We start from the raw sequence: 11,427 nt of genomic DNA, 5'->3' as shown, positions 1-11,427 counted from the left end.
AAGTGGATATTACCACTGACCCCACAGAAATACAAATAACCATATGAGAATATTGTGAACACCCCTATACACATAAACGAGGAAATCTAGAAGAAATGGATAAATTCCTAGACACATACACCCTCCCAAGACTGAACCAGGAAGAAATCGAATCCCTGAACAGACCAATAACAAGCTCTGGAATTAATTCAGTAATAAATAGCCTACTAACTGAAAAAAGCCCAGTACCAGATGGGTTCACAGCTGAATTCTACCAGATGTACAAAGAAGAGCTGGTACTATTCCTGCCAAAACTATTCCCAAAAATTAAGGAGGAGGGACTCCTCCCTAACTCATTCTATGAGGCGAAAATCATCCTGATACCAAAACCTGAAAGAATCATAACAAAACGGAAACTTCAGGCCAACATCCTTGATGAACATTGATGCAAAAATCCTCAACAAAATACTGTCAAACTGAATCCAGAAGCACATCAAAAAGCTTGTCCATCACCATCAAGTAGGCGTTATACCTGGGATGCAAGTTTGGTTCAATATATGCAAATCAATAAATATGATTCATCATATAAACAGAACTGAAGACAAACACAACATGAATTATCTCAATAGATGCAGAAAAGGCTGTCAATACAATTTAACAACCATTCATGTTAAAAACTCTCAATAAACTGAGTATTGAAGGAACATACCTGAAAATAATAAGAGCCATCTATGACAAATCCACAGCCAACATCATACTCCATGGGCAAAACCCAGAGGCATTCCTCTTGAAAACCAGCAAAAGACAAGGATCCCCTCTCTCACTACTCTTACTTGACATAGTATTCGAAGTCCTGGCCAGAGCAATCAGGCAAGAGAAAGAAATAAAACATATACAAACAAGAAGAGAGGAAGTCAAACTAGCCCTGTTTGCAGACGACATGATGCTATATCTAGAAAACCCAACAGTCCTGGCCCAAAGCTTCTTAAGCTGATAAACAACTTCAGCAAAGTCTCAGGATACAAAATCAATATGCAAAAATCACTAGCACTTCTATATAACACCAATCAAGCTGAGAGCCAAATCCCATTCACAATTGCCCCTCACACACACACCCCTAGGAATACAGCTAACGAGGGAGGTAAAAGATCTTTACAAGTAGAACTATAAAATACTCCTCAAATAAATCAGAGATGACAAACAAATGGAAAAACATTCCATGCTCATGGGTAGGAAGAATCAATATCATTAAAATGGCCATACTATCCAAAGCAATGTATAGATTTGATGCTATTCCTATTAAACTACCAATGACATTCTTCACATGGCTAGAAAAAACTATTTTTAAATTCCTATGGAACCAAAAGGGAGTCCAAATAGCCAAGGCAATTCTAAGCCAAAAGAACAAAGCTGGAGGCATCATGCTACCTGACTTCAAACTATAATACAGGACTACAGTAACCAAAACAGCATGGTACTGGTACAAAAACAGACACATAGACCAATGGAACAGAATAGATAACCCAGAAATAAGACCATGCATCTACTACTATCTGATCTTTGACAAAGCTGACAAAAACAAGCACTGAGGAAGACTCCCTATTCAACAAATGGTGCTGGGATTACTGGTTAGCCATGTGCAGAAGATTGAAGCTGTACCCCTCCCTTACACCATACACAAAAATTAACTCAAGATGGGTTAAAGACTTAAATATGAAACCCAAACTATAAAAAATCCTAGAAGACAACCTAGGCAATACCATTCTGGACATAGGAATGGGCAAATATTTCATGATGAAGATGCCAAAAGCAATTGCAACAAAAGCAAAAGTTGACAAATGGGATCTAATTAAACTAAAGAGCTTCTGCATACCAAAATAAACGATCAACAGAGTAAACAGAAAACCTACACAATGAGAGAAAATTTTTGCAAACTATACATCTGACAAAGGTCTAATATCCAGCATTTATAAGAAGCTTAAACAAATTTACGAGAAAAAATCAAACAACCCCATTAAAAAGTGGGCAAAGGAAATAAACAGATGCTTTTCAAAAGAAGACATACATGTGGACAACAATCATATAAAAAAATGTTCAGCATCATGAATCATTAGGGAAATGTAAATCAAAACCACAATGAGATACCATCATCACTATTATCAAATAGTAAAACAACAACAACAACAACAACAAAAAACCCATGCTAACAAGGTTGCAGAGAAAAAGAACACTAATACACTGTTGGTGGGAGTGTAAATTAGTTCAACTATTGTGGAAGACAGTATGGCAATTCCTCAGACTTAAAAACAGAATAACATTCAACCCAGCAATCCCATTACTGATTATATACCCAAAGGAATATAAATCATTCTATCAAAAAGACACATACATGTGTAAGTGCATTGCAGCAATATTCACAATAGCAAAGACATGGAATCAACCTAAATGCCCATCAATGGTAGTCTGGATAAAGAAAATGTGGTACATATACACCATGAAATACTATGCAGCCATAAAAAGGAATGAGATTACGTCCTTTGCAGGAACATGAATGGAGCTGGAGGCCACTATCCTAAGTGAATTAATACAGGAACAGAAAACCAAATACTGGATGTTCTCACTTATAAGTGGGAGCTAAATGATGAGAACACATGGACACATAGAGGGAAACACACACTGGAGCCTATCAGAAATAACATACACAGGAGGGTGAGAGGAGGGAAAGGATCAGGAAAAATAACTAATGGGTACTAGGCTTAATACCTGGGTATTGAAATAATCTGTACAACAAACTATGACAGAAATTTACCTATATAACAAACTTGCACATGTACCTCTGAACTTAAAAGTTAAATTAAGGCCGGGCACGGTGGCTCATGCCTGTAATCCCAGCACTTTGGGAGGCCGAGGTGGGCAGATCACGAGGTCAGGAGATCGAGACCATCCTGGCTAACATGGTGAAACCTCATCTCTACTAAAAATACAAAACATTAGCGGGGTGTGGTGGTGGGTGCCTGTAGTCCCAGCTACTCGGGAGGCTGAGGCAGGGGAATGGCATGAATCCAGAAGGCAGAGCTTGCAGTGAGCGGAGATCACACCACTGCACTCCAGCCAGGGTGATGAAGTGAGACTCCGTCTCAAAAAAAAAGTTAAATAATAATAAAAAAAATCTCTGAATAATTTGTTTTCATTTCTAAAACTTTGTTGCAGGATATCTGACAAAAATTGGTGAACTGTATGGTATGTGAATTTTAGTGAAGCTGTTTATAAAAATCAGAATAGTGGCTGTTTGATAAAAAGGGTAGAAGAGAACTTTCTGGACATGCTGGGAAAGTTCTATATCTTGATCTAGGTAATACCAACATAAATATATGTACATATTAGTCCAAATAAATCAAGCTATCCATTTATAATTTGTGTATTTACTCTTATGACAATTATACCTCAATAAAATATGTTACTGTAAAAAAATTACAAGGTAATTTCACATTTCTTTCCAAAGTGCTTTTAGCAATTCACACTCACAAGAATACTGTATTAAAATTCCCATGCTCAACATCTTACCAACTGTAATACTGATAATCAGATGGGCTAAACATGGAACTTCACTGTGGTTTTAATTACCAGTCTCTTATTGTTAATGAGGATGGTCATATTTTTCTTTATTTCTGATATTCATGTTTTAGAAAAATGGTCTTTTTAAACCATTTGCCCAATGTTTCACTGATTTGACATTTTCTTATCTCTTTCTTATCACATACATGTGTTATAATAATCTAGAATAGAGTCTTGTTCTTTCTCTTGTTATGGTGTATTCCCATAATCTGAAAATTTACGGCATAGTCAAAACTAAAGATATTTAACCACAGAATTTATGGAGTGTTTTTCTCTTTTAAAATAAATGCTTTTCTGACACAAATTGTTAAGTTTTTCTCCTATGTTGTACTCAATACTCAGAAGTGTGTATGTGTGTGTGTGTGTGCATGCTCATGTGTGTATTATCAGGTAGAAATCCAGTTTTATTTCAACATTTTTCTTTATTTTTCCATAAAGGTAATCTATTTTGTTTTTACCATTCATGCATGCATAATTTCTGGATTCTTTTTTTCATTAATAATTTTTTTTCTGGCTGGGCGTGGTGGCTCACACCTGTAAAATCAGCACTTTGGGAGACTGAGGCAGGCGGATCACCTGAGGTCAGGAGTTTGGGACCAGCCTGGTCAACATGGTGAAACCCCATCTCTACTAAAAATACAGAAATTAGCCAGGTGTGGTGGTACGTGCCTGTAATCCCAGTTACCTGGGAGGCTAAGACAGGAGAAAGGCTGGAACCTGGGAGGCTGAGGCTGCAGTGAGCTGAGATCACACCACCATACTCCAGTCTGGGCAACAGAGCAAGATCCCTTCTCAAAAATAAAGAAAAAAATAATAATAATAAGATTTTTTTCTACTTTTATACCACTAATACACTGTCTTACTATTTATTGCTTTATAATGAACCTTAATGTCTACAAGGGCAAAAAAAAAATTATTATTTGTTTAGATTCCTAGTAAACTATAAGGTAAAATCATGATATTTTTTAATAGCAAATATGTAAAGATGAGGGTTTTTATCTTTAATTTCCTCAGATGCTTTGTATTGTGTCAAATTAGTCAAAAGCAAGTTGAATCATGCATACTTTTATTTTCCAAATTAATGTATTCAGGTGAAAATTATTTGCCCTTAATAGCATATTATTTTACATTTCTGTTCACCATTCATCTAAACAATAATGACTATAGAAGTCCACAGGCGGCACCACCACACATTAAGAATTTAATTTACTCTTTCAATTTTGCATATTTTCAGTTTGTTTTTTTTTAACTTGACTCTTGATAACCGCGAATAGGAAGTCAGAGAGGTTTGGAAAGACAATTCTTTCCATTGTGTTTTATTCTATTTTGAGGAGTCTTTGATGTCTAAGAATGGGCAGCCTCTTTGACTACACAGCTGCTTTCTAGCCATTAATTGGGTATCATGTTCTTAGTGGAATGAGAACAACCTGGAAGAACCCTGGCCCAGATTTGAACAGGAGTGAATGCTTGCATTGTTTGAACACATTCACATATTTGAACATCTTTGAATGAGGGCGTTATCTCTAGTTATCTATTGATGATTTGTATTTACTAAATTTTATAGTTCTTATTCTTCAGCTGTTTTGAGTATTGAGAGTAAATTATGGAAATATGAATATAGTGTAAGTTTAAAAAATGGTCCCATAAAACATTGAAATCTAGATAATTAAGACTTACCTCTATTTCTTTTCTTAATTTTTCATGTGTCTTTTTTTCTTCCTCAAGAAAACAAGTTTTCTCAATGATAGATTCTTTTACAGTTAAAATTTTATCCTTTAACTTTGTAATGTCTTCCTGTATGTTGACAACATTTGAAATATAGAAGTCAAAAAAGGATGATCAATATAAATCCAATATTTCAGTGTTTCTCTAATTTAAGAAAACTAGCCAAATCAAAATTTAGCTTTGATAAATAGCATTAGAATATTACTTCTATAGGTATACAAAAATAAAGAACTGTTACTTAAAGAAAATGTAAAGAAACCTTACATTTGAAACAGAACTAAAAACCAAATGAAATAAGACAAAAAGGAAAGTGGTACTTATGGTGGCAATTGCCCAACAACAGTGTAAAAGACACTTTTTAATTCTCTAGCAAGAAATGATCAATATTTTAAGTTGGTGTCTTCTATCGTCTTTAAATAACAGAGAAATAGTAAGATGCTTAAGGTTCAATTGTTAATTTAGATTGCTTGCATAACAGCGTTAAGTGTACTAAACTGATTTGAATTGGTCTGGATCCATTGGCATAGAAGCTAAGGCTTCAACATTTTTGTGAATTACATTTTCTACAACAATGGACAATGGATTATAGATTAATTCTTCACTGTGATTTTATTTGACCATGTATTTTTATAAATCCAGGGGATTTGTGGATGTTTCCTTTACGCATTTGAGCATCTAAGGTAGTTGTTATATAACACATGTACTTATTCCAAGTTTTTTTCAATTGTGACAATAGTTTCTGAATGTAATAGAACAGCTATGGGCATTTTATTAACTTCACAATAAATTTACCATTTAATGTATGTACTTGCAAAAAAGGAGTTATAGAAAAAATAGTTTTACTAAGTAATTTTCCACACCTGTACTTGTGTTATTCGGTTCCCTCCTGGATTTTGAAGATCTTGCATAAGTTCTTCTTTCATCATCTTTAATTTTTTAACAAAATCTCGTTTTTCATGGAGTTCGGTCATAAATGACCATTTGCTTTCTACTTCTCCCAAACTATTTTTATGTGCTTTTATTTTTGCATAATATGCATTATATTTTATCATGTGTTCCTCGAAATCTTCTTGGGCTGTTTCTATGTCAAATTTAAGCTTTACATTTTCTGAATGTAAGGATTTGATTTGAGTTTCCAGGCTATCACAGTGAAGTTTGGTATTCTGTATGGCAGCATCTTGTTGATAAATTTGTCTTTCTGTTCCTTTAGTTTCTGCAGAGATAGCTGCTATTTGTTTTTCAAGCTCATGAAGTTCATTCTGTAATATATTTTAACATTATCATTATTTATTCAAAATTTTAAACATGAGAGGAAAATCAATGTTTTAATCCATATGAATATAGGAAAAATCACTCATAAAAATATATTTATCAGATATTAAAAATCGATGAATAAAAGGAAACATGCAATAAACACTATTTTATAATTTCAGAAGGAATCTCAGTTACATATTTTTTAATGTTCATCTAATTCTAAATATTAAAATCTCATGTTTTATCTTGACATTTTATATATGTAAGATACTTTATAATAATTTTACTAATTTATTTACAGGCATCAGAAGTACACACTCAGGAAAGACAATATGATAAAAAATGATAAAGCCCTGAGTTAACAATCAAAAGATCTAGGTTCTAACACCCTTATTGCTATTTACTAGTTTGTATGATCATGCATAACAAACTTTGTTACCCCATTCAAACTACATTTTTCTCCATTTGTAAAATGAGTATAAAGATATTTACTTTGCCTCCCTGGGGCATTTTGCATTCCTAACTGCTGCCTTCTTTTTAAAGCCTAGTTTTCACACCACCAGTCTTTTCCGGTTCTCCTTAGAAATTTCTGAGAATTCCTTCTCAATCTCAACAGTTCCTTCAAATATAGGTCTTCATCATAATTTCCTCTTCTCACTCTCTATATATGCTCCTTGGGTAATTTCATCCAAATTTACATATTCAGCTACATATCTGCTGATGATTCACAGAATGTAAGTGGCTGCTGAGTTCTACACCCAGCCGCCACTGGCCACCTCAAATTCACCATATCCAAAAATTGAATGAATCCTTTCTACAACACAGCCAATTACTCCTTGTATCAATTATCTGTTGCCAGAACTACAAAACCTCAGTAGCATACAATAATACATAAGTATATACTGCTGACATGACTAGGAGCAGCTGAGGTTGTCTAGGTAGTTCATAAGCCTGGGAGAAGCAAGGGTTGGCTAGGTGGTTCTGCTGATCTTGGTTGAATCTGCCCAAGTGTCTGGGGATTGGCTGATTGTAAGATGATTTAAATTGGCTTTAACTGGGCTGACAGGGGTGTCTTGGCTTTGCTTTATATGTATCTTCTCCTCCAATGGGCCAACCCAGGCATGTCATGATAATAGTAGATGCAGAAGAGTGAAATTCAGTTATGGAAGAGTTTTTTAAAGCTTTTGTTTGAGTCATATCTGATAACACCTCAGCTAGTCACATAATCAAACCCAGAGTCAAGGGGTGGAAGTGTGTCCATCCATTATGGGAAAGCATTATAATATATGGCAAAGGGTACGGATAGACTAAAGGATGAAAAATTGGGACCAAAAATGCAAATTATCACACTCCTATGTTCCCCAACTTAGTTAATGGTAAGGTGAGAACCTCTGATTTTATAGCCAATTAGTCAGAAGTATGGGTAGCCTGGGACTTGTGACTGGCACATGAAGCAGGGGCAGTCTTATGCGACTGAACCCTTTATCTTCTGGGAGCTGATGCTAATTCCAGATAGATACAGTAGTCCCTCCTTATCTAGGAGGAATATGTTCCAAGACCTCCGTGGATGCCTGAAACCATGGACAGTACTGAACTCTATATATACTATGTTTTTTTTTTCCTATACATACATACCTATGATAAAGTTTAACATATAAATTAGGCACAATAAGATAATAACAACGGAATAATTATAATGATATACTATAAGTTATGTGAATGTGGTCTCTCTCTCCTATCTTATTGTACTGTACTCAAATGGCAGCAGCTTCTTTATTGGCAGACTTGGTCTCTCCTTAATTTTTATATTTTTCAGTCCAAACCTGTTTCTGAATCTGTGTGACCATCCCTTACTTAGTGTCACTTATTTCAGAAAATCCCTTGCTGAGGTCTTCATATAGACTTAGTGCCTTCTGGAGCAACATGTGGCCGTTATTTGGAACATGTTTTCTGTTCATGTCTTCCACCCAGAAATTTAATGTCTTTTTCATCTTAACTAAGCACTATTACACACTGTGTCCATAACTTCTGCAGTTTGAGGTGCAACAGCAAAATTAACAGGAATTTCTTTTTCTCTTTTTTTTGGAGATGGAATCTCTGAGTCTTGTTCTGTTGCCCAGGCTGGAGTGCAGTGGTGTGATCTCAGCTCACTGCAACCTCTGCCTCCCCGGTTCAAGTGATTGGCCAGCCTCAGCCTTCCAAGTAGCTGGGATTACAGGCGTGCACCACCATGCCTGGCTGTTTTGTATTTTTAGTAGAGACAGGGTTTCACCATATTGGCCAGGCTGGTCTCGAACTCCCGACCTCAAGTTATCCATCTGCCTCGGCCTCCCAAAGTGCTGGGATTACAGGAGTGAGCCACCACACCCAGCCAGGAATTTATTTTTCCTTCTTTACAACTTCACAGATGGATGATTTGTCCTTACCATAGATCTTAGCAACTTCAGTGTATGATATTTTTCTTTCCTTTAAGTTGAGAACTTTCACCTTCTCACTTAAAGTAAGTACTTTACAGCTTTTCTTTGACATATCTGAATTGCCAGCATCACTACGCTGATACTTTGGGGCCATTAAGTAAAATAAAGTTTAGTTAAACATAAGCACTGTGATACTGCCACAATCAATCTGATAACTGAGACGACTACTAAGTGACTAAAGAATGGGTAGCTCATATGGCATAGATGTGCTGGACAAAAGGATGACTCATGTCCCAGGCAGGATGGAGCAGGACAGTGCGAGATTTCATCGTGCTACTCAGAATGACTTGCAATTTTAAATTTACAAATTGTTTATTTCTGTAATCTTCCATTTAATACTTTTAGAATTCAGCTCACTGTGGCTAACTGAAACTGCAAAAGCAAAACTGCAAATAAGGGAAAACTGTTGTAGTGTCAGAACAGAATCCAATCATTGGACACACAGTTGGCATCCAGAGAATCAGAAAATTGGTTGTTAGTGTTAGAAAATGTCCCAGGTAGTGTAAGATTTCCAACACTTTTCTTCTTCAAAATTGTTTTGGATATTCTAAGTCCTCTGCATTTCCATATGACTTTTAGAATTAGCCTATGTATTTCTCTCCCAAAAGCCTCCTGAAATTTTGACTGGGACTGCGTTTCATGTATAAATAAAACTGAGAGAACTAACATATTAGCAATACTGAGTCTTCTGTTTCATAAAAATGACATATCTCTACATTTAAGCCTTCTTTAATTTTTCTCACCAATGTTTTACAGTGTTCAGCATACTGGTCTTTAAACTTTTTGTTAAATTTGCCCCTAAGTATTGAATAGTTTTGATGGTATTGTAAGTAGTATTGCTTTTGAAGTTTTAATTTCTGATTTTCTCTTGCCAATGTGTAGAAATACACCATATTTTTGTATATTAATCTTGTGCCCTGCAATCTTTCTAACCTCACTTATTAGTTCTAGTAGCTTTTTATAGCTTCCTTGGGATTTTATTTAAATAAAAAGTAATGTCATCTGTGAATAAAAACAGATTTACTTCTTTCTTTCTAAACTGAATGAGTTTTTCTTCTTTTACTTGCATAGCTATACTGGCTTGAACTACCAGTACCATCTTGAATAGAAGTAAGAGGAGACATCTTTGTCTTGTTCCTGATCTTAGGAGAAAAACATTCATTATTTCACCATTAAGTATGTGGTTGGTTACAGAATTTACGTAGCTGTTCTTCCTTAGATTAAGGAAGTTCCCTTTTATTTCCAATTAGCTGAGAGTTTTTATCATGAATGGATATTGGATTATAATAAGTGCTTTTTATGTATCTAGAATTCTTTCTAACATATAAATTTAATTATTTGCTTCTTGCTTAAAATCTGTCAAATGCTTCTCATCAACTTTAAAGTTGAAGTTTCTTATCGTGGTATATATCTTCCATGATTATTCAAAATGTACTGTAATTTACTTTACCATCAAACTACTTATGGTTCTAGGAATGTACCAATGCTATTTCAGGCCTCTGCAAATATCCGCTGTGAATATCCTTAGGTCCTTTTTATTTTGAATATTATCTTCCTTACTCCCTAACCTTTAAACTTGTCCTAGATACCTAATCATTCAGATGAACTCCAGCTGCCATTTAAAACTCAACTGAAACATCATTTATTTTGGGATCACTCTCTCTCTAGTGTTAAATCTGTGTTGCGTTCATGCCTCTATCATTGACACTACTACTCTACATGTAATTATTTGTTTACTTCTTTGTCTTCCCAACAGATGGTAAGTAACATAAGAGAGAAGACAATGTTCAGCAAAATGCTTAACACAAAGTAGGCTCTCAATATAAATGGAATAAAGTCTATGAAACTCTTTGAAGACTGAAAAGTTTTACAAAATAATTTCTTTACAAAACTATGACATTAGTTTTTTAATTACATTCTACTGTATAGCTGTATTCTTTTCTAGAAGTGACTAACATAATACAAATATTTATAAGAAATCCATATCACCATAATACAATTATTGTCATCATGTATCTGCTGATGCACTTAAAGCCAATGATACTTAAAGCCAATGTCAAATAGGGCCCTACCAGTACCATGTCCACCTGGTCCCCACCAAACACATTAACTCATTTAATCCTCATGAAAAGCTTATGGGCACGTCCTATTGTTATCTCTATTTTACAACTAAGGAAACAGGAGCACAACAAATTCAATCACGGAACAAGAAGTAGTAAATCTGGCCATTTGAACTAGGCAGTTCAGCTCCTGAGCCTATTCTTCTCATTTCTATGATATATTTAATAACAATCGTTACAGAGCACAAGATACTGTTTTCATTTTCATTTCTTTAGTCATATTCACATAGCATAGTTATATCTAATTATGTTGCATG

The 11,427-nt window shown here is 34.9% G+C and overlaps 1 protein-coding gene across 1 annotated transcript in view; it reads right to left on the bottom strand.

Annotated features, from left to right (window-relative positions):
* The window catches only part of CCDC122 (coiled-coil domain containing 122), a 36,824-nt gene that overhangs the window by 22,464 nt on the left and 2,933 nt on the right, over positions 1–11,427 (bottom strand). Inside the window, exons 3-4 of the mRNA XM_011974621.1 lie at positions 6,180–6,578; positions 5,272–5,388 (exon numbers count right to left, since the gene is read on the bottom strand). Of these exons, the coding sequence (XP_011830011.1) occupies positions 5,272–5,388; positions 6,180–6,578 (516 nt within the window). The remainder of the gene's footprint in view (positions 1–5,271; positions 5,389–6,179; positions 6,579–11,427) is intronic.

This window comes from Mandrillus leucophaeus, unplaced genomic scaffold, assembly GCF_000951045.1.
Source record: "Mandrillus leucophaeus isolate KB7577 unplaced genomic scaffold, Mleu.le_1.0 Scaffold147, whole genome shotgun sequence".
In the NCBI taxonomy this organism is placed as follows: domain Eukaryota; kingdom Metazoa; phylum Chordata; class Mammalia; order Primates; family Cercopithecidae; genus Mandrillus; species Mandrillus leucophaeus.
Note: the sequence above shows the minus strand (reverse complement) of the source record. Positions and strands in the feature narration are given on the sequence as shown.